General features: G+C 37.3%; 3 protein-coding genes and 1 long non-coding RNA gene across 4 annotated transcripts; all 4 read right to left on the bottom strand.

Moving 5' to 3' along the window:
• Positions 1–3,009: 3,009 nt before the first annotated feature.
• LOC131332728 (disease resistance protein RPH8A-like) lies at positions 3,010–5,496 on the bottom strand. The gene is made up of 3 exons (XM_058367024.1): positions 5,260–5,496; positions 3,716–3,911; positions 3,010–3,638 (listed from the first exon to the last, which is right to left on the bottom strand). The coding sequence occupies exons 1-3, from the start codon at positions 5,494–5,496 to the stop codon at positions 3,010–3,012; spliced, it is 1,062 nt and encodes a 353-aa protein (XP_058223007.1).
• A 36-nt stretch (positions 5,497–5,532) lies between these two features.
• LOC131332729 (putative disease resistance protein At1g50180) lies at positions 5,533–6,850 on the bottom strand. The gene is made up of 3 exons (XM_058367025.1): positions 6,266–6,850; positions 6,001–6,131; positions 5,533–5,917 (listed from the first exon to the last, which is right to left on the bottom strand). The coding sequence occupies exons 1-3, from the start codon at positions 6,848–6,850 to the stop codon at positions 5,533–5,535; spliced, it is 1,101 nt and encodes a 366-aa protein (XP_058223008.1).
• A 5,652-nt stretch (positions 6,851–12,502) lies between these two features.
• On the bottom strand, positions 12,503–17,309 carry LOC131332730 (uncharacterized). Its single transcript, XM_058367026.1, has 11 exons — positions 17,115–17,309; positions 16,992–17,027; positions 16,862–16,897; positions 16,719–16,769; positions 16,414–16,628; positions 16,163–16,336; positions 15,903–16,007; positions 15,745–15,814; positions 15,564–15,659; positions 15,378–15,474; positions 12,503–12,640 (listed from the first exon to the last, which is right to left on the bottom strand). Exons 1-10 carry the CDS (start codon positions 17,307–17,309, stop codon positions 15,391–15,393), a joined length of 1,062 nt encoding a protein of 353 aa, XP_058223009.1. The 3' UTR covers positions 12,503–12,640; positions 15,378–15,390.
• A 20-nt stretch (positions 17,310–17,329) lies between these two features.
• LOC131333814 (uncharacterized) lies at positions 17,330–17,874 on the bottom strand. Its single transcript, XR_009201922.1, has 4 exons — positions 17,789–17,874; positions 17,658–17,693; positions 17,462–17,518; positions 17,330–17,366 (listed from the first exon to the last, which is right to left on the bottom strand). It is a non-coding gene; the product is annotated as an uncharacterized LOC131333814 (long non-coding RNA).
• Positions 17,875–24,306: the final 6,432 nt, after the last annotated feature.

The raw sequence follows: 24,306 nt of genomic DNA on the forward strand, positions 1-24,306 counted from the left end.
GATGATGAAATGGATCAAGAACACCCTGGGAATGATAGCGTGTTTGAGCTTTGAGTGTTTGCAAAACCCTTGAACCTAACCTAGCCTAAGCCACTTCAAAAAAATCAAAAACCCTACTGATGTGCGCCAGGGCGCAACCATCCCGTGCCAGGGCGCACCCTCGCGCGCTTGACTCACTCCATCGCGCGACAGTGCGCCAGGGCGCACCATCGCGTGCCTGACTCACTCCATCGCGCGACAGTGCGCCAGGGCGCACCATCGCGCGACAGACTGACTCCATCGCGCGATGGTCAAAGCTGTCCCCATCACCTTTATCAGCTGGGATGCTTAGCCACCAAGCAAACCTCAACCAGCCTCGTGGACTGGTTGAGCTCCTCTCATTACACCAACCAGATTCACCTCCATCCTTCTCTATAAATACCCCCATTCTTCTTCCATTAAAAGGGTTCAAGAATTTCAAAAGAATACACTTTGGGTCACCATTCCCCATTTTCACACCTCAACCTTCCAAGAACAAAGCTTGTTCTTTGCTTCTACCACTCAAACTCCTCAATCAAGCCTTCAAACATCAAAGTTCAAACACCTTTCAAACTCAAAACCGAAGGTATAGCTTACCTTTGTTCTGTTTGCTGTTCTGATCTCTGAGGGGGGCTGGCAGGGCCAAGGCTGGTAATCAATACCAGTCCTGGTCCTAAAGGTAGCAAGGTTTCAAAAACCGTCGAGGTAGGAACCAACGCGCGATGGTCCCACTATCGCGCGCGACACTTCGGTGCTGCATGCGATGGACCGCGTGGGGATTGGTGTCCTACTGTTTTGTGCTTTATTTTATGTATAGATCACTCTGTTAAGCATGTTAAAAACCAGTTTACTGCTTTCCTTTGTTAGAAATTGCTAGCCGTAGTTCAATTTGCATGTCTTCTGTTTTGGAGTACCCCTGGGATCATTCTGGACCTGTCCCAGAACCCAGAAATGTGTAAACCAAACACTGGTCCGCGCCAGGGCGCACCATCGCGCGCCAGACTGGCTCCGTCGCGCGACAGTGCGCCTGGGCGCATCCTCGCGCGCCAATCTGAAACCATCGCGCGACAGAGTGCCTCTGACCAGTGAGTGGCCTTGCACGGGTAGCTTAGTTTTAGGTCATTATTTTGTCCCCACACTGTTTATGGGGAGTTTTATTAATTTGTAGGGCTTTTTAGCCTTTAACATTCCTTTAAACTGTATATTATGTTGCTATAAACTGCGTGGTTTGTCCTGGGTGTGCACTGGTCCTTCCAGAGCCCAGATGGTTTGAGAATAAGAGCTGTGGGTTTAGGCTCACCGGCGCGCGCGTGTCTTGGAGTTGTGCACGCAGGAGTGAACAGCATGCGGTGACTTGTTCAGTGCATGCTGATTTCTTCCTGCGCACGTCACTCCAAAACAGGGGCCTCCCAGTTTGTTTAAACTCCCACACCAATTTGTTCTCATCCTATACTAACTGCTCATGCATGCTATCCATCACATCCTGCAAACTGTTACAGTTTTAATCCCCGATTAACTGTTCCCCCGCCCTAATTGGCTAAAAATTGATTAATCAAACAGAATCGCAAACAAACATTTTCGCAAATGCCTAAGTAGAGACCGATCTCCGGATTGGGCGAGAGGGGTGCCATAAAACCCTTCCCCTCTCGTAACCTGGCTCCCGAACCCAGATATGGTTATGACGGATTGGTTCCTTAACTTTTTCAAATCAAACAGCGCGGCAAGTGCTTCGAAATACGGTTCCTTGGGTGTCAGACCTTCAAAACCCGAGTGGCGACTCTGTATTTTGCGAGCGCTTGCTTCCCCGCTCGCGCTCCCTCGATCCCTGCCTCGCGTCTCGGAATCCGGAAATTCCGAAAACGGGCACGCATGCCCACACCTATTCAGTATTTCTCTCTCATCTACTTTAGCTAACATTATTTGAAGGCTGTGCAGGTACACTCCAGAGTGGATTTACAAGTTAAAAGTCACTTTTGGCTTCACTAACATTCTTAAACATCTCAAAATGGCTTTTAACAGGATTTTACATTATAAAATGAACGAAATGGTCTAATTAACTGTTTCCAAAAACTCAGAATGCATAAAAGCCATTTTATAGACGTAGGTTCCATTTATGATGTAAACGTGAGGAATGTGCAGACAAATACACCGCACGGTGTTTTAGGTACACTGTGTGGCGTATTTGTTTCGTCGAGCGGTATTCTTTTAGCAGAAGTAGTCCTCTGATATAAATTGTTGTTTTATTTTCACATTATTCACTCATTTTTCATACTGTACAGTGAGCAAACTAGGCACGTTTGTGCGACATATTAAATCACATGTCCCTTTCCCGTACTTGTTTTAAAAGTTCAAATTTTCAAATGATATTAAATCCCCCATTTAAAACGCTTAGCAGAGACCGGTTTTCACTAGGCGAGCGGGGTGCTTATTCAATAAAACCTTCTACGGTCGTAACATGGCTCTCAAATCCAGAATCTCAACGTTTTTGCTAGACCAAAAGCTTTTTTCTAAACAAGTCATCGGTTTCTCTGATCGTCCATTTCAAAAATCCGGATGGCGACTCTCACAAATTCAGGTTGGGGCACCCACAATGAGTATACAAAAACGTACGAATTAAGCACGAGGCATTACACTAGTACAATTATACAAACAAGACAGATTTTCACAAGCCTAAGGAATCCTAGATTCATTGAAAGAACTCTTGATGTTCAGTTAATATAAATTGCAATTATTAATTTCAAACCGAATGCATGCTTTGTTGTTCCAAATCCAGTCAAGCCAATTATGTTAAATAAGAGATTCTCGATCTACTAATCTCGAAAACAAAAAAAGAACGAAAAATAAAACTTTGAATCCATTATTCACAATAGGATTTTACAAATAAGTTGCCAAGTGGTAAAAAACCCTGAAAAATAAAAATAAAAACAGGACACTGTAATTTAAGATATGACCCGATCTCAAAGATCATCATCCCTCCTGCTCTCCACCATATTATAGATAAGTTATTTTCCAAATGCCCGATTTGCTGTCCACAATCAAAACTTTAGGGATGTGTGCAATTTTCCAAAAATCCCCACCTTTTAAGTCTCTATTCAAACTTGTAATCAAGCTATCTGACAAATCTGCCAAGTCAAGAAGTTTAAGGTTGGTCAGATGTTCAATCCCTGAGGGCAACTTCTTCATCGATTTGCACTCACAGAGATATGCCTCTTCAAGAAGAGGCATTGAGCCAGCCTCCACTCTCACCCATTTTAATCCTTCCATTCGAGTCAGACATAAACATTTGAGGCTTTCAAACCCACCTGCCTTGAAACATAATCCTTCTCCTTCATAAGCCGCCCCGAGATTAAGGCTAACCAAATGTGGCAAGTCTTGAAAGGATTGCAGTGGATCAACATCCCTTAACTTACTCCACCATAAGCATACTCTCGTCAAGTTGTGAAGTGAATGTATCCAGTGGGGTAGGTCTTGTAGGCGTCCTTTTAAATAGAGTGTCCTAATTCGTCGAGGTGCCGAAGACAAAGAATCTAGATCAATGATCTCATCTTCCTCTTTTGCACCAACATGCAACGATTGAAGGTTGTTTAGCTTCTCAAGGGATGAACATAGCACCTTTCCATCTTCATGTGGTAGTCTTAAAATGTGCAACTTCCTCAGTTGAGTCAGCTTCCCAAGCTCGCTCAACACAATGCTTTACTTCCATTTTCTGCCTCAATATAACATAATTTCTGCAAGGATGTCAAGCTCCCTATTCCTTTTGGGACTTTGAATCCAGTTAAAACGTGAAAACCATCGTAACAACCCCTCAATCTTTTGTTAACACTAGTCAATAAGAGATGACGAAGATATTGCAACTTCAGTATCTCTTCTGGCAACTCTGTAACACGTGTCAACTTGAGATCCAATGTTTCTAGTCACTACAAGAAAAAGTATGTTTAGTGACGAAAAAGTGGCGACAAAATTTAATTTCGTCGCTAAATGAGTATATTTGGCGACAAAAAAATAAATTCGTCACTGTTTTGATAATTTCCTTGACGAAATTATTTTGTCACCAATTATAACTATTTAGTGATGAAAAAGATATTTTTGTCACCAAATGCTCCTATTTGGCGACGAAATAAAATTTTCGTCGCCAAAAGAGTAAAAAAGGAGACGAAATTATTTTTTGTCGCCAAAGATAACTATTCGGTGACGGAAAAAATATTTTGTCGCCAAATGAACCAATTTGGCGACGAAAAATATTTTCGTCTTCTTTTTGCGTTTTCAGTGACGAAAAATTTATCCTTTGGTGACGAAATTTATGAATTACGCTTTGTCACCAAATATATTTCGGGCATAACTCTTTGCTCAGAACTCTGATTGAGATAATTTAAATTGGGTTTGAACAATAACATAAAGAGCTACGACTTTCATGTTTATTAAAATTGCTAATTTTAATGTTTAATAGTTTAAAATGCCGTTCAAAATACATTTTAATGTTCAATGTATGTGTTATATATTAGATATTTCAAACATATGCTGAGAAGTTTGTGTGGTATAGTTGGTTAAAGCTTGTGTGCAAAACTTAGGAGACTCGGGTTCGAAACCCCGCAGGAGCAAGAAAGTGAGATTGTTTTCACATATAAGAATGTCTTTCGCGACGAAAAATTTCGTCACCGATGGATCACCTTTGACGAGCCAAAGGGAATAATTTGTGACGAAATTTTTTGTCATCAAAAAAACACAATAGGTGACGAAGAAAATTTCGTCCCCAAGTCATTTTTCCGTGACGAAATTTTTCGTCACCAAAAGGCACTATAGGTGACGAAAAATAGATTTCGTCACCAGGTAGGAATCCTCGACAACCTCTAGTCGACAAATTTTTTTTCGTCACCTATATTATTTGTGACGAAAAATATACAATTTGCGACGATTTTCATTCGTCACCCAATGCAATTTTTCTTGTAGTGAGTTTCTTGAGGTTTCCAATCGACTTTGGGATCAATTTTACCTCGGTCGATCTCCCTTAGACTTAGATAAATAAGATGAACTAGCTTCACAATTCCTTCGGGAAATCTTTTCAAATGTGTACCTCTCAAATCTAACACCGTTAATAGCCTCGTCCCTTTGCCTAACGACAACACTTTAGACAACATGGATAGTGGATCTTCCACGCCAAACACAAACAAAGAACGAAGTCGAGTAAAGCAATTGATTTGTATGTTTTCCAAATTAGTGTGCACTGATAAGCTAGCGTCGCACCTTCTCGGCACTAGTTAATGACACAAAGTTTTGCTCTCTAGACTTTGAAACAACTATTTCACGCCAAAGGTCATGGATTCGATAACTTTTCGACCTCCCATCACGCCTCTTCTTTGCCACTTGAACTAAACTTCTATTGATTAGCTCATTAACGTATCCCTCAGCAACTTCTTCTTTTGTCATTCCAGCTTTCACTTCTACAAATCCTTCCGCCACCCACAACCGAATTAACGTCATGTGATCAATGAAAAAATCTTCAGGAAAAATACTCAATTATAGAAAACATAACTTGAGATAGTAAGGGAGATCAAAGTAACTGAGGGACAGTATTTTTTTCATGCTCATGAGTTTGTCATTGCTTTCTAGTTCTGCTCCAAGGCCGCGGTAAATCATCTCCCACTCGTCAAGACGGTTCTCCTTTGTTGATAAAAGACCACCGATTGCCACAATTGCAAGTGGTAAACCCTCACATCTTTTCAAGATGTCTCTTGAAAGATCTTCCAAATACGAGGGACAAGGATTCCCTTGAAATGCCTTCTTGCAAAACAACTCCCATGAAGGTTCGCAAGGTAAGGGTTGGAGAGTATAAACAGAACCATGATATTCTTTACTAGCGAAAGAGGCTAAGTCAAGATTTCTCGTTGTTAGGACTATTTGGCTGCCACAATTAATTCAGGAAATATAATTTTGAAAAATTGCCACGCAGGAATACCCCAGACATCGTCCAAAACAAACACATACCTCTTCTGCTGCAGAAAATCATTAATTATCCTTTTCAAGCTATTTGTATTCATATTGTCCATTCCTTGTGGGAGTGGTAGCCTGAATTCTTCAAAGAGTTGTTGGATCATGTCTTTTAAAAGCTCTTCGACCTTGAATGTTTCAGAAACAGTGATCCAAACGTACATGGGTTTGAAAGTGCCTCTTCACTGTTGCATCATTGTAGACCTTTCTAGTGAGGGTGCATGGTTTTGCCCAAACCACCCGTTCCTACTACCAAAATCACCTTGAGTTGAGGATCTACATCCAATAGCCACTGAATCAATTGTGATTTGGGCTTGCTGATGCCCACAAGGTCAGCTTCTTGGAGTAGAAGGGCGTCGCCACGACAATCATACCATACAATGCCAGAATGAGTGGAGCTTGAGCCTTTCTCTATTGTGCCATCTACGTTACTATATCTCTGATATCCCGTGGAAATATCAATGAATTTGGACTTGATTCGTTTTACTTCAGAAGCAATTTGGTGGCGAGCTTTCAAAGTCTTAATAAAGCAAGAAACCTTGCAAATAAACCCGCAGAATCCTGCGCCATGTTGATGTCCAAGGCGAAGCATGTACATGTCAAGAGCATCTGCAATGTCAAGAGCATCTGCAGTGTCATATGCAGCTTCTCGAACTTGCTTCAACCATACTTTGAGTTCCAGGTTTCTCTCTTCCACAGCATCAGCTACTCTGAGGAAATTTGTCATGCGCTCGAATTCGGCTCTAATGAATTCAATCTCCTCCCCCACTCCGGTTAACAGGTTTACCTCTTCCTGGAGATAGGGTGCGAAGTTGGATAGAAGTTGGAACACCGCACCCTCTGCCATTTTTTCTTGTTTTAATTGTTGCTTCCTATAGTAGCCCTTGGATGTAGAGAGAAAGGAGATTGTGAGGTAAAACTGGAATAATAATCTTCTTAGTTTATATGTTATTCAAGTGAGCCCCGAATATGATAGCCTATATGGGATGGGATATTGTCCAGCAAGTGACACGGGACTAGTTGTGATGAAAAGTCTTGTGTGGTTGATGTTGCTGGTCCTATTTTGTTCGTGGAAAGTTGATTACATAATTAATTCTGGAGCCCCCGATTGGTTGTGAAATAAATGATTTTGTGGAAAGTTAGATCTCTTTTGGCAAAAATATCAAGAACAACAACAAAAAAAAGTCGGCTTTTTGAGTTATTTTCTTTGATATTTTACCAAATACTTGTGCAAAAATTATAATTTTTATTTTTTCGATTGCTCTCGTCGAGACAAGCGCATAATGCATAAAAATATGGCTGCATGAATTTTTTTAAAATAAGAACAAAACCCAAAAATTAATTGTTGTCTTATAACTTTTGCTTAGTAAAAATGCCCCTAAACCAGTTACTCTGGTCCCCTATTTGATCCGTAGAAATTTGATTCCTTTATAGGAGTAGTAGTAAATTCTTAGACAAAGAGTGTGAAATGAGGTGAATGGACCCCACTAGTATGTGGAAAGAAATATACATGCGGTGGGTGAGAGTTCAATTTTGCATTGAATTGTTCACCCCTTCTCTCTCTCCTTCGGTTTTGCAGACTTGACATTCGGCCAAAATGAATATCTCCAAATCCTTCGATTTCACAGACCTAACATTCAGCGAACTTTTTCTTCTTTTTTTGGTTTATAATTGCATTGAATTGTTCACCCTCCCTCTCTCTCTCTCTCTCTCTCTCTCTCTCTCTCTCCTTTGGTGTATAATTACATTGCAATTTCCCCCTGCTAGCTGCTAGTTTGACTATCAAGTCAACTAACAGAATTCCCTCCCCTTTTCTCCCCCACAAAAACTCCCTAAAATAGCAACCACCCCAAGCCCCCTTGCACTGCCTAGCACCCCAACCAGTCCACCACCCTTTCCAGTCCCGACACCACAACAAGCCTTTATCACATCGATCGATCGTACCTCCCACTCCCAGTGGGAAATTTTTTCAATCTGGGCCGTTCAAAAGTGCATTGGACGGCTCAGATGTGCCGAGCAGGTACCACATGAGATATTCCCGCTTGGCACTGAAAAATTTCTACACCAAAGAAAAGACCTATTCTGGCTTAATATTGGGTCCTTCTACGGGAAGTAAACCAATGGGGTACCAACTAATTGCTCTTGTGTAACAACTCGCTCCAGCTGACCTGCTAACCATTCGCCTAACCACGTGATTCAAAAGGTTAACCTCAAATTAATAGTAACTGGTGGGTCTTTCCAACTCCCTGATATGGGACAGTTGGAATCTTGGGGCTTCACATCTTGACTGTTTCTTTGATGGCAACTAGTACTTCTTCTAAGGGCTAAATTCATTCTGTGTAGTTGGGAGTTTGATTAGAAACAACTCCAAGAGACACGGTTTATGTCTTTATTTGTAAGTCTATTTTAGAGCATATTTGTCTGAATTAAGTGAATAGTGTTATAAAATTGAGACAAATATAAAAGGAACTCGCATAAATGTAAATAAACATTGGACACAATATATATATATATATATATATATATATATATATATATCAAATAGTTCTTCAAGAACTATAGAGATCAATCTTCCAGATTGATCATATTCTCATTACCTTTCTGTCGGTTTCTTTTCTTTCCTTTCTTTTCTGTTTCTGTTTCATCTATTCTCAAAAATCTGTCCATTACTTATAAACCAATTGCCATTTATATAGGCAAACTATAAGGGAACAAAGCAAAAACTATTTAGACTATTACAATCATAATCACTATTCACTCATAACTTATTTCTTGACTTTGTCATCCACATGCATTATTCATAACAAATAGTCTTCTTTTTTATCGTATTTTTTCAACTTTGATCAACATTTTTTATATTTTGAGGAGTACTTAATTCCTAATGTTTTAACCAAAAGTTACAAAGAAATTCACTAACCACGAGAATAACTCACTATCATTCTGAATATTTAAGTTTGTGTGAACACAACTCCAAAGCCTTAGCCGGTGGTCAAGCTGTGAGATTTAGGAGTTTTTTCCTCCTACAGCCTCTAAGTGATATCAAAATTGTTATGGGTCTAGTCTCAACGAAACTTTGTCTTGGGTTTAGTCCCCGCCAGTAGACTAAGGGATTGGCTCCCATAGATGAGTCAAGGTATGCGTATTTGGATTCAAACACCCTAAGTTATAAAGAAAAAGAAGTTAGTATGAACACATTACTATCTCCACTAGACCAATTATTGGTCCTTATTGAATGAGACAACACACGAGTTATTATTTAGTGTTTCTCGAGTATCGCCATGTGGTGTTTTATGGGCCTTCTCCATCATACCTTAGTATGGGAGTCACACACTTAGTCGTCAAGCATAATGAGTTGTGCTAGCTGACTTGATAACTCTTAGCCTAATCACGTGTCTAAAAGGATTAATCTTGAGTTATAGATTGCTGCTCAGGATTCATGATCGTTATATACTAACTCTGTTACCATTTCATTTCCGATGTGGGGCAAATAGATTTCAAATTGGGCCTACGCTAATATATGGTGAAAAAAAGCTTCTAAAGCACTTACTCCCTCCATCCCATTTTATTTGTCCATTATTTCTTTTATTTCTTTTATGTCTATATCTTTTAATATGGATTCGTTCCGTTCATTAAGTTTTAGAATAGCCCCGTGATTGATGAGCGTGATCGGATAACTTAAGTGCTAATTGGTACAAAGTAGCAGGTTTATACAGTGAATGCTGGTAACCGTTCCCAGTCATGTGTTGGATAGCCCAGATGACTTCTTGATCTAGGCCTTACTGGACTTCTAATCATTCCACAGAAAAGTAACACTGAAAAAACAGATGGCTATGGCTCTCTGAATCAGATCCGCAGAGCACGCACACACTGTCAGTAACTAAACCCCAACTCTACATTCTATATATCCTTGGTTGATAATCTTCAAAGGATAACCGTCCGTTGAATGACAGCCCACCTAAGAACATGTTACTTAACCAAACCATTTTTTCCTCATCTCAGATACTTTTTAGGGTAGAATTTGGGATTAGTGATCTAGAAGTGCTGTCCATGATCTCTTTAGTGACAACTTTCTTCGTCCTGGGCCAACACCAAGAATTATTTCGAATCAAAGTGTCAACTTCGATTATTAGCATGAAGGGGCCACCCTCCCTAAATTGAACACAACCCTGTCCCCAAATCTGAAAAGAGGGGACCGAAAGGGATGCCAAATCCCAAATGTCAAGCCAAAGAAAAGTCCTAGCACCCATGCCCATTATGTGCTTGAAGTTCATTATGAAGGTTTTTTTTTTTTTTTTGAGAAAATCTTTTTAAAGGAGGATTCCATGAACAGTTTATTTACGGAGGTTTTGGATGATCGTGATTCGTTTCCTCCGTAAAGAGCCGCTTTATAGTGGCCCCATGAATAAGTATCGCTCTTTTTTTTTTTGAAACGGTAAAGAAGTTTATTATGAAGAAGAGAGCGGAGTCATTTGAATTTGATTGGGAAATTCAGACGTGTCCTAGATACTATCATATCCATAATATTCTTGTTTTAGTATTGCAGTAGTTTTTCATTCACGGAAACAGTTAGGATACAAGGCTGAAAATTTTGTCGATCAATATAAAGTACAAACTTCTGTTCAAAGTTTATGATTCTGTTTATCTGGTTTTAGATGTGCCACTTAATACTTAATGGGCTATTTTTCTTCTCCAGAACTGTGCTAATCGGAGAGCCACTTATTCTTTTGAATAGACTTGTATCCAATCCTCAATACACTGCTCCCGTTTTGCGAATATTAACCAATAGTAGAGATATGGCCTGATTGACTGTCGACATTGCAAATAGGTTATCCTATTATGATAAGTGGTTGTGGCAACACGACAGCACAACTCGGCAGACGACGGAGTCCAAAATTGAGGTCTTGTGATGTAGGACAAGAATTTAGGAGATTTCAATTATATGGAAACTATATTTTAGAAATTATTCGTTTTAGGAATTTCTCTTTTAATGCAGCTTGTTTAGGCATATTTCTATCCGTCTTTTAACTTTGTTAGTCTTGGTTTCCTGTATTGTTTTGCTTGGTCTCCACTCTAACTAGTTACCTTATTGTTATGACTCTTACTAGTATAAATAGGGGCGTAATTTATTGAATTATTAAGTTTCTATAAAAAATATTGCAGAGTTTTCTCTATTCTTCTTATGGATTCAAGAACTGCTCATGGCTATGAATACCTACCTCGTTTGGAATAGTACGCAAGCTATTCTCTCGTGAATTCCTCTACATTAAGTAGTATTAGACCAAGGCTTTGCTTGGTTCGATGGCACTAAACATAGTTGAAGACACACCCATTGAGTCATGGGGAAGGATTTAACAGGACTCACACCAAGGGATTTGTCCATGATCAATCTGTTAAATACAAAGTTGATAGGAACCGTATTGAGGAATTTGCCCACAACCAACTATTAACCAAAACGTCTCTGAAGGATATTCTTATTACCAACTTGAAAGTGAGGATGAATCTAAAGACGAGTTATTTGAGGATTAATATGGATGTCAGTCGAAGAAGCGACATTCAAGGTTTGAAGGGTTTTATCGCACAGATGACAACTTTTCAGGTAGAACCAATAATTCTTTGTTTTCATGGGTATTGTCATCCTAAGAATTTTATTTATTGGTTTCACAAAGTTGATAAATTCTTTGAGTTCTACATGAGTATTCCGGAAGAGAATGTGGTCAAATATGTGGTTCATAAATTACATGACTTTGTTTCTACGTGGTGGGAACGATTGCAGTCCAATAGACTGCGGCAATATAAACAACCCATTAGGACACCACTACTACAATAAAGCATAACAATCACAGTTATTGACAGTGATAGTTAGTCTTCTATCACACTCCTCCTACTGTGATAGATCTGGGTGTGATTGTAAGTGACTCTCTTTTATCATGGTTATAAACCGTGATTGAAAAATAGAAACAATCACACCCAAAAAGCGTGATCGTTTCTAGGAAAAACCGAGATGGAAACTCCTTTCCGTGTTTTTTTTCGAGTTTTGATCACACTCTTCCTAAAAAACCGTGATTATATGTAGATAACAATCACCACCAAACACTGTGATCTATCATGTCTAAAAAATGAGATGGAAAATAGTTAGGTGTGATCTTTTCTGTTTTTTAGATCACAGTTTTCGTCTAAAACCGTGATTAAATGTTGTTATCATCACAGTCTAAAAATGTGATTGAAAGATGCTATCTTTTTTTTTTTTTTGTGCATTTAAAAAATGCCCGAATCTCTAACCAATAATAAATACACGTAAAATATGTATTCAACCCATAGCTATCTTCTCCAGAACAAAAGACATTGCAATACGAAATATGCATAACTGATATTGCATCTTGCACAAAACAGGTCATAGATAGAAACATCGTGCCGGAAAGCCTACATTTGAATTAACCTACCGTCAATCAAATTTCTGAAAATGTATAAAAAATGCAGAACAAAAGCTTAACAATAAAAAGGACAAAGAAAACTAATTGAACCACAAGCACGGAGTTATGTCCTAAGCTACAACGAATTCTTCATTCTTTGAAGCCAATTTCAAACACTTCTTCATTCTCTGAAGCCAATTTCAAGCACTTCGTCCCTCAGAGCATGCCTAAATCCACCAGAAAACAAAAAGTAGCAACATCAAGAACTCCAATGCTTAAATCCAGCAGAAAACAAAAAAGCAAAAAAACTAACTACATTAGCATACTGAAAGCACGAGTCTGCAGTCAAGAGAAGATCTTGAAATTACCATTCATAAAAACACATATCCGGGCATAAAGTAGCCTTGTCATATTTCACAATGAAATCATAAAGCTGGACAACCATGATTGCATTGGCCAACAATAGGATCAACAGAACTCACAATACATATTTGGCTAAGTACCGAATGGTGAGATATTGGACCGAAAGAAATCTGCTACTTGAACAATAGAAGATATTGGAAATAGAGCATCACAAACTACAAAATCGGTGGCCTTCATGAGACGCACACGCCTCACGCTTGCCTCTCTAAGGCACTTCTCCCTTCTATGAAGTATCTTACTGCATGGCTACATATCAAATATCATACATATGTATGGCAAAGTATATTCATGTATATCCATGTTTCCATAGCCTAAAACCAAGCTTTAGTGAACAACACCTAATCCAAGAACTGAAGTTTCCTCGGCTAAACTAAACTTGTTTGTACCAACCTAAACCGAAACTGAACCATGCAAGCTGGGTTTATATTCTTACTAAATCATGACTTAGCCAAATTGAAACTCAACATTACAATATCACAAAGCACTGGGATCTGAAGTTGACATTCAACAAGACAATGGATTCGTACAAGGAACATCAACTTCTGCAGCCATAGGAGAAGACAAAGGCAAGGATAGGGAGCCAACCATCTAGAGACCTAAAGTTAGTTACGTGGGTAAAACGAAGAACTCCATTATTAGAAATCCCTATATATCCTATGAGAAACACTAAATATGCCTCATATAGAGCTTTCAAAAACTTTATGCCGAGTAAAATATCCAGTTGTTCGCCCCTGTTTTCACGTTGTTACAGCAAAGTCATGAAAAATTGTACATAATTCATAAGTGTATGTAACTGTTGCAATAAGACACTATAATAACACTCCACATCTTCAGAACATGTACACTCATGGAATTAAGAAACATAACTTTGCAATGTGACCCTAATGGGATGAACGTACCCATATACCGACCCACACAAAAGGTTAACAGCAGGTGCACACTCTTATTGCTCATGACTAGATAAGGTTGGTGACCAACAGCAGGAATCACAATGAGGTGTACTCTCGCATATGCTGGGGTGATCACTGTGTGAACTAAACAAGAACTCCAAGAAAAAAGTAGCAGAAAACACATCTTTAGAACCAAACTCTGGCAACTGACTGAACCTTGAAGTTCTCCGTACTACCATTAGGATGGTTATTGGACTGCACAGGTGAGACTAATAGTAAAGCAGTGGTCACTAAATGCGCCTAGAGATGTGGCAGACAAAGTTGATCATAAAATTACATAGAAGGTTATACCGGCAATTGTGTCACCAAAATTAGGATAGAAGCTTATAGTGTAAAGGAAAGAAGAAGGAACAATAACACAACAAAACAAAAAGGCAAGGGAAAACGGGAGAACCGTTTTTGCAAAATCTACCCTCGAAATTTAGAACACAAATGTGATCAAATTTGTCCCAAGTAACATTGCCCAGGTAATGGCAACAGCTGAATCCAGAATGACATCTCTGTTGTACAAAAGCAACAGGTGAATGGATTCTCACACACAGACACACACACAGTACCTAAAGGAAAAATTTTTATCAACTGAATTCCCAATAGATCAATAACTAAATTTATTAGTTATCACCTCATATAAATAAAGCTGTCCATATACCCATTCTCTAACCAACTCCCAACTGACTGATTACAACCACAAACAGAACTAACGATTTGAATTATCAAGCTTAACTAGCATCCCCTCTAACAGGTGCAATACATAATGACATCTACCCGGAGAATTCATACAATGGCAACAACTGAAGGTTAAAAAATTTACTTATATACCCAAAATCCAAAGTGCATGCTTCCAAGCGACTAGACACTCCAAAACAGATACGGTTGTTACAAACTCCAACCCCCACCCCAAAATCATGATCTTTGCTCCTACTTTAAACCCAAGATATATCTTCCATGTAAACTTCTGATGCAAGACTCAACACCTTATCAGATGAGGTTAGGGTTCTTAAAAATGCTACAGGAAAATAAGGTGGAACAAAGACAACTATAGGTAATGCGTATGATACAATTCAATTTCCCATAACAGGTAATTAGTCTCACTCATTTTCCTATAGCTATTAGCATCCCACATGGTCAAATGCAACAACAGGTCCAGTTATACTAGCATATACCAGAACATTTCAATACTGATCAGCACCAAACAAAACGTTACAGCAGCAGCTAACTATTGCCATGATGACCACAATAGAAACATCAGCAACAAAACAGATGTAGAACTCATAAAGTATTCTAGCATATACCAGAAGCTACATGACAGATTGCATGCAACTAAAACAGTAGCAGTAGCTATCGGGAGCCATTATTCAATAGACAGCAACAAAGCTATGACAACAACAGCAACAGTCGCTTAAGCTTAAGCGTACTAGTGCCACAATCGAAGCAGTAGCAGAACAAAATCCATAGAAAAACAGTAGATAGGAACAATAGCCATCACAAGCAGCCACAATTCAGAACTGGGCAGCAGAGCAAGCACACAGTAAACTCAAATAAATGAAGAGCAAGCACACAGTAAACTCAAATAAATGAAGAGCTAACTTACACATATAAGCTGATTATATTTCGTTCATGACGGACTTTATCCACTCGGCTCGCACTTCATCAATTTCGGCTTTCGTGTAAGTTTTTTTTCCATTGAACTGCAATGGATTGAAAAAAAAATACTTACAAGTTAATAGTTCTATTCATAAAGCAATATAAAGAAATACAAGTTAAAAATAAGTCTTACACTTCCTCTGCTTAAGATCCTCTCTTCTCTAATCAAATCTTTCATGTATTTCATTACATAGAACCCACATTCCACGTTTGTAGGTTGTTTCGGGCACTGTAGACAAACACGATAATTTCAATCAGAAAAAACATAAAAACAATTCCAAAAAAACCCAAAAAGAGAGAGATTGCATTGATACCTCGACTGTTTTCCAATTAATAATTCGACTACTCCGAACTCCCTTACTGCTGTCATAGATTTTGAATGCACTTCAAGGAGGGAATACTTGTAAGTACTATCAACATAATATATTAGGAAAAGAGCTCAAACAATAATGCTCAAAGTCCAAAAACTTACGTCTTAATCAAGAGTTTAAGGGGTGAGTGGACTTCCTTATTAATTGAATCCATGTAGTACACTGTTGAAGATGACAAATCAATGACACACAATACCCAATGGACCCTAATATGAAACAAGACATAATTAGCTATGACCAATAACTCTTGCTTTGCTACAGACACAACAGAAATAGAGAGCCAGACAAGCATACTAAAAGCAAAAACAGAACAAAACAAAAGCAAATTAAGAGGAACAATGTATAGATCTGTGAAACTTACCCAATATTACAAGGAACCAAAAGCAATTGGTCATTCTTGACATCTTCAAGTCGACTTGCAAGCATTCCGGGCTTTGAAGCTTCACTAGTCTTATAATTTTCACTAAGTGAGCAAGGGTTAACAAATGCAAATCTTGTATCCATATTGGAAACCTTGATACCCGAATAGAGTTGTCTGGAAAAGAATGAAACAAAATTTATAACCACTACATACTTCTGCAACCATTAAAAGATGTATTCAATAACTCTTACCTTATGTATAACATTATGCATGTAGCAGATACTTCTTTCATATGACACATGTACTCCATGTCAACTTTTTGCAGTTGAGCATCAACCTCCGCACCAAATATGTCATCATCTATAGGAATTTGAAAAGCTTCCATCTTATCGGTGTGTTTGGTCAATGTGGTAAATATCTCAATGTATTCCAAATTACTTTCCCACTCCACATTTTTTGAAGTCACCTAGTCATATTGGACAGAATGCAAAAGTACAAGTTACTCTCAACTTTTTTCGAAAAATAGTAATAAATAGTTTAAAGTGTTACTTTTTACCTCATCGCCGACGACTTTACGACCAACCACTCCATGATGTTTCAAAGCATTCTACGTGAAAGGAATTCCAAAGTAAACCATTGTAAGCCAACTTAAATCGCATAAAGAAATCATTATAAACCTTTTAAGATAGCATATTATACCTTATTTCCAGTCATGCGAGGTTTTTTACAAACAGCCTAAGCCAAACATTTCCCAAAAAGAAAACCAATGTAAGCCAACTTAGCTTATAAAAAGAAATCATCATAAAGCTTTTAAGATAGCACGTTATACCTCATTCCCAACCATGCTAGGTTTTTTTGAAGCAACCTAAGCCAAACATTTTCATAAAGTAACAATTAATTAGTAGTCTAGTAATTCAAATTCGACATGGAAAAAAGCATAATGATATTATACCTCAGGGGCAAAAAATATAAGGTCTTTGGGCCAAGCTACAAACCAACCAACCGCATCTCCTACTGTAGCCACCTCTTCGGAGATAGGTATAGGAAGAAGGGCATCCTTTACCTTCACAACATCAATTGACACGCGCATATGGTCCTCACCTAGTGGTACTGTATGAAGTTCATTCGCTCCACTCTTCCAAAACATCGTACCAAGAGCAACATTTTTATTGACTGATCCCACTGCTAGTCTACATTGCTGGCTCTACAACAAAAAGATAGGAAATTAGATCACAATAATCATAAATTGACAATGCATGAACGATGTGAAAAATAAACTTCACGGTAATAAAGTTGCACCTTATTGATGTTTGGTAACTCCAAATTATTTCTACAATCTTGGTTTTTTGGCGTCGCCTACATTAAAAATTGATAGAGTGCACAAGGATAAACAACTTTTAACATTAAAAGAAAAATACTAGTAAAGCTCTCTAAGTTAAAGATTTTCCATAGTAAACCAAGTAAGGCAATTTAATTTTAGGAGAGCACGTTGTACCTCATCTCCAAACATGCCAGGTTTTTTCGAACCAACCTAATCCAAACATTTCCCCATAAGTAACAATACTAATTAATTTGTAGTCTAGTAATTCAAATTCAACATGTACAAAACCATAATAATATGTATACCTCAGGGGCAAACAATATAAGGCTTTTGGGCCATGCTACATGAAACCCGACCGCCTCTCCTACAGTAGCCGCCCCTACAGAATGCACAACTCGGCAGACGACGGAGTCCAAAATTGAGGTCTTGTGATGCATGACAAGAATTTAGGAGATTTCAATTATATGGAAACTTTATTTTAGAAATTATTCGTTTTAGGAATTTCTCTTTTAATGCCGCTTGTTTTGGCATATTTCTATCCGTCTTTTAATTTTGTTAGTCTTGGTTTCCAAGTATTGTTTTACTTGGTTTCCACTCTAAGTAGTTACGTTAATGTTAGGACTCTTGCTAGTATAAATAGGGGTGTAAATTATTGAATTATTAAGTTTTTATTAATAATATTGCAGAGTTTTCTCTATTTTTCTCTGGAATTAAGAACTGCTTGTGGCTATGAGTACCTATCTCGTTTGGAATAGTACACAAGTTATTCTCTCGTGAATTCCGCAGCGTCATCTTGGCTCGAGTTTTTAGGAAAATGGTTTTTACTTTTTTGGGCAATACTATAACGCCCCGATTTTTGAAAATAAAATCGGAGGTTTTAAATACTGATTTCTAAAATTTATTGAATTAAAATTCAAAATCCAAACCGGATAATACCCTAAATTTTCATCTATTACAAATTATCGTAGAAATACTGAAAATAGTCTTTGTGGTAATAAACTAAACAAAATAACAGAGCCATCTTCTAAGTTTGATACGGATCCCAAGCATATTCTGGCTCAGCTCCCACCTCTGGGTTCTCTTCAGCATAAAACTGTTCACCTTCAGGATTTGGTGTCTCTTCTTGATTATCTGCAAAATCTGGCACGGAAGCCAGGCAATCCGTACCTGAGTGAACAAGTTCACCCCGAAGTATAATCCAACCAAACTACCCTTCTTACTTTACAATTAGCATGCAACAGGATAATAATAGTGCGAAAAAGTAACACAGAGTTTGTTCCATATAATCAGTTTATTACTATCCATTAACTTGTCGTGTAATCTAAGATCTCCTCCGCGGGATCTTTCCTCCCCAACCGCTAGCTATGCCCTGTCCCATGAGCTCACTTTCTTTTGTTGTCGCGGATTGCACTTCAGTTATGTACCTAGCGTGTATCCCTCTCATTACAACAAAAGAAAGCTTATCATGCCCGAATCATAACTAGGGTTCGCTTATCTTATATACCACTTCACAATCATCACTAGGCTTACTTTGCCAGTATCAATACATCATTCATCATTGGGCTTACTTTGCCAATCATCATTCATCATTCAACACTGGGCTTACTTTGCCAGTTTCAAACCATCACATCCAACTCATCACATCTCAAAATCCCGCCTGCAGGCATTCTAAAGAAAACAAAACTTTCCAATTCATCCATTACCTAGCATCGTCTAAGTGAACTCTATTCGCATACCAACCCATGTCTCTAGGGTCCAATCTAGCATTCAATTAAACAGTGATGCAATATACAACAAATCAATAATAATTAAAACAATTAATAAACAATGTAATCACGCAACTTATTATGGACGGTCCGTTGCCCTTAATCTTGTATGGTCACAATGTCAATAATAAAGTAAGAATTTTAAAAGAAATTAAAAGAGAAATTTTCTGGGCTCTTATTAATTAATTCTAAGGTAATAGATTAATTCAAAACTAATTAAATACATTAAATAGATAGAAATATTGAAATATTTATCATGACCTTAATAAGAGTCCTAAAGGTTCTAAACAATCAGTTGAGTGTCAAAAGTTGGGTTCGGAGGTCACGGGATTAATTTAAACAAAGACGTTTAAATAAAGTGGCTGAAAGTGAAGTAAATAGATAATAAATAATTTATAAATTTAAAATATGTTACTGTTAACAAAATTTCATCTTCAAAATATAGAGAGTCGAAATAAAATTATTCGGGCATTTATAATAACGTTTATAAGGTCGTAAAGAATTTTAATTGGAAACACTGTAAAATAATAATAAATAGTAAATTAAATAAAAAAAATATGCAATTAACAAGATAACATCTTTGAGGTGTGAGGAATCAAGGAAAAATAGTTTGGATGTTAAAAATATTATTTGAAAGGTCGCAATTATTTTTCGTTTGTAAACTTTGATAGATAACGAACAAATAATTTAATAAATAGATAATTAAATAAAAAAAAATATGATCTTAACAAGTTATGATCTTTGAAGTGTGAAAAGTCTAGGAAAAATAGTTCGGGAGTCGAAAACGATGTTCGGAAGGTCGAAAAGTCGATTCGAAACAAAACAAGTAAAACCGCAAGGTTGGACCGGTTTGACCTTGCGGCTGGGAGCTCTGCCGCGAACTCGGCGACTGGTTCTTGCGGTCCGCAGGTTGCGGCCGCAAGGTTTGGGTCAGATTCGATTTTTTTCGTTTTTGGTCACGGTTTTGATGCATGGGTTCGTTCGGGCTATTGAGTTACGCATAAAAATAATAAATATACTTAGAGGAGTGTTTGGAAGGGATTATACTACCTTGGTTCGGGTCAAATTGATTTTAAAACGAATTTTGAAACTTTGGAGAAGACAACTTCGGTTTTGGCGATCGGGGAACCTTGGGCTCGAATTGACCGACGTTTGGCGATGCTAGGAGTGGCAGAAACAGATTGGAATGGTCAATTCGGGTTTCGATTGGCTTTGGAATGAAAACCCACTTTTCTCTCTCTAGAACTCCATGGATTGGAGTTCGATTTTTCTCCGATTTCTCTCTCTCTGTGGACTGGTGGAATATGGGGAGTGGCGTGGTGTGCCCTAGGGTCGGGGTTATGGGGTATATATAAGAGAATTCTTTTGATAAGGAGAATAAAATTGTGTTTCAATGGGATTCAAACTCTTGGCTTGAGATGGATGAAAATAAGGGCGGAGATACGATTAGGGAAAGGAAGTTGAGACAGAGTAGGAGAAGGAGAGATAGAAGGAATTATAATCATGCATGCATGCAATTAAAAAGAAATTAAAATAAGATAATTAGAATATGATAATTGTGTTTGTAAAATAAATCCTATTAAGGCATTAATTAATTTTATTATCAGTAAAATTATTAAAAGAAAATATCGGGTCGTTACAAATACCATGTCCATGACTTCTTCATGACATATGCTTTCTAGAAAATGGAAGGTGGGCCACAAATTCATAAATGACTGTGTTCCTTTGAAGAGAGAAAAAGTGACTCGAGCTCAAAGAATGTGTAGTAGTTTTACCTATGTCTTCGTGTCTTCCATTGCACCCGATGACTGCTCTCACACCGGCGCGCAGAGCCTATTCAGAAGCTGTGATACCAGAGGGAACCAACTACTTCAAGCTTTTTAATTTGTGACTTTCTCATTTGGGCCATTGTGTGAATTTAGTTGCACCAGTAGTATGTTATATGTGTATAAATGCATGTACATGCTGTGGAAAATAGTAGACTATGTATCTGAGTGGTAAACTCATACGCCATTAATGGGAATGCGTTCGGTCCTATTGTATTGATGAGTTATCATCACGCAGTTGATATATTTACATATGATGTTTTCGAGTGATGAGTAATCAGTGGTGGTGAGGAGGAACCTGTCCAATAGAAGGTCCACTGATATCTACTGAATTCCATTTGATCTCCTTCCGAAATTATGCTTTGGTTCTGTAAGCTCAAACAATTTATAAGCTTTTCTCAGCGTGCACTTGTTCAATGAGATAATATAACCACGAATTGTATAAGATGCTTCGTACTTCAATTTGAAAAATAATCTGAAAAGAGGATTGGATCAGCTTTTCATCCGATATGAATTTCTTCTAGTTCTTTTTTGTTTCCGAAAATCATTAGACAAAATAGTGACATCCTGTAACATTTGTGCAGTTTGATGTAATCTATGTTAAGTAAACGTGTTAAAATCAGTTAGAATGCACTCCCACACAGATTACTCACTAAAAGAAAATTGGGATCTAGCAACGGTCAAAAGCGTCACTAAAGGCTATACCAACGGTTCACCAACTGTCGCTGTAGAGGTATAGCGACGGTTTTGACGAGCATATTTTTTTTTCGGAAAAACTAACCACTGTATGTGTGACGTAATGCCCACGTGGCACTGACGTGGCAACCACGGCGAAATAATTTTGCTCCTCCTGGGAATCGCACTACCGACCACGCGCGCGCGCGAACCAATTGAGCTAGCCCAAAACTTGTGTAAATTCATACACCTTTTAATATTTATACTATACAAACCGGATTTTTCTTAATCCATTTTTTTAAATCAGGTTTTATACTATACAAACACCTACTAATATCATTTTTTTTCGATCGAAACCGTCTATTTTTTACATAGTAAGGAGTAAAACATTCATACCAAGAATGAAATTAATTGGGTATCGCTACACACTTGATCGGGCAGAAAATTTTATTTTATTAATGAAATTTTGTCTCAATAAAGAAGTTTTCTAAACTCTATCAAGCTAAATTTTTACGAGAATGATTTAATCAACAAGGAAAACAAAAGCAACAATCTCGATCATCATGATTGTGTCGTGGTCGAGTGGCTATAGTACGTTCAAATACAACACAAGACCTAGTTTTTTATGAATTACATTGAACATATAGATTTTAAATGTAATTACAAACTCAATTTTTACAATCGTCGATCTGAATCGTTGGGATGTCACGTCTCACTAATTCCATCCATACCACAAAAATCGAAGATCGTCGGATTTTAGCGACCACGTGATCAGACCACATTTAATGCATCCCGAGGCATTAAAGTATTTGAATATTGCAAGACCCGACCCCCACCTGAATCTTTTTTTTCGATTGGAATCGTCTATATTTTACATATTAAGGAGTACATCTTTAGTACCAATAATGAAGCTAATCGGGTATCGCTACACACTTATCGAACAAAAAAACTCATTTTATTAATGAAATTGTGTATCAATAAAGAAATTTTTAAAATCCGATCGAGCCAAATTTGTACGAGAATGATTTCATCAACATGGAAAATAAAATCAACGGTCTCGATCGTTAGTTTGGGTTTGGAAAACCGATCGCATGAAAGAAAATGGGTTTTGGAGGTGTAAAACTCTACTAACGGTTAATGAAAACCATCATTATAGTCCAGTTTATAGTAACAGTTATTAGAAACCGTCGCTATATATAGTGTTGTAATATACTGACGGTTACATGAAAATTGTCGCTATAGTCATGTTCTACTTTAGAGTAACGTTTTGTAAACCGTTACTATACACCATCTATACCGACGGTTTTTACAACCGTTGCGAAAAAAAACGTTGCGAGATCTTAAATTTCTTGTAGTGACTTTAATGTACTTTTTTTTTGGGATAAGCACAACAACAAATGTACTTGTACTTGCACTTGCACAAAACTTAACGCTGTGTTTAGATAAGTCTTTGAGAAATTTTTGAAAAATTTTGTAGGGTTATGAGTGGAGAGAGAAATAAGAGTAATGATTGTAAGTAAGGATAATGATTGGAGAGAGATAGAGAGAGAAATGGAAATTATGATTGGAGATAAGAGTGAGTAATGATTAGAAGTAGGAGTAATGAGTATTTTTTGAGTTGAATTTTTTTTTTCAAATCACTATCCAAACAAGACATAAACCACTCTCAGCCACAAAGTCTAAACCTAAGCGTATCCACAATGCTATAATAAAAAATGGATAGCCAAAAGATGCCATATCAGCTTTTGATTATTCATTTAAGAGATCTGCTAAGATTAGTAATGTAAAGGTTCACAATGGCATAATCAAAATTGGATAATTAAAAGTTGGCACATCACCTTTTTAAATTACAGAAAAACTAAAGTATAAACATAGAAAATAGCTTTTGAAATTCTGTTTGAAAAAATAGTTTTTAAAAAAAACAATTTTAAGAAAAAAGGTTTTTGTGTAACTACAGTTTTTAAAAAATTAATTTTTATATAAAAAAAGGTTTTGAAAAAAAAAACAGCTTTAAAAACAAAATAGCTTTTTGACAAAAGACCAATTTTGTTTTGTATAAAAATGTTTTATAAAACTGTTAAAAAACAATTTTTAGGGAAATAAAAATAGTTTTTATTTTTTAAAAAAGTTTTGTAGTAAATTTTTTTTTTTTGGAAAACATTGTTGATAAAGAATGTAACAGAAAGAGAGGTGAAATGGGAAGAGAGAGAACGTTTTTTTTTTTTTGTTGTTGTAATGATGGGCGTATTTGATTGAGAATATGGGGTTCATTAAATTTGGTTATTGACAAAAGATTGCTAGTTTTGGTTATCCAAAACTCAAAATTTGATTATTTCTAAGGAGATTGCTAAATTTGATTAGAGCATTGCGAGCCATATTTTGAACCAACATTGTTAACCTTAGAAACCTATTACTTTTGATTATGTCATTATGGATACTATAACAAAGTACTTAGGGCTCGATTGAATGTTGTATGAGTTTTGAGTGTATTATTTATGAATGGTGAATAAAATAATTGGGAGTATTAGGTAATAAAAGAGGGCCCCTATTGATGTG

This window comes from Rhododendron vialii, chromosome 7a, assembly GCF_030253575.1.
Source record: "Rhododendron vialii isolate Sample 1 chromosome 7a, ASM3025357v1".
NCBI lineage: Eukaryota > Viridiplantae > Streptophyta > Magnoliopsida > Ericales > Ericaceae > Rhododendron > Rhododendron vialii.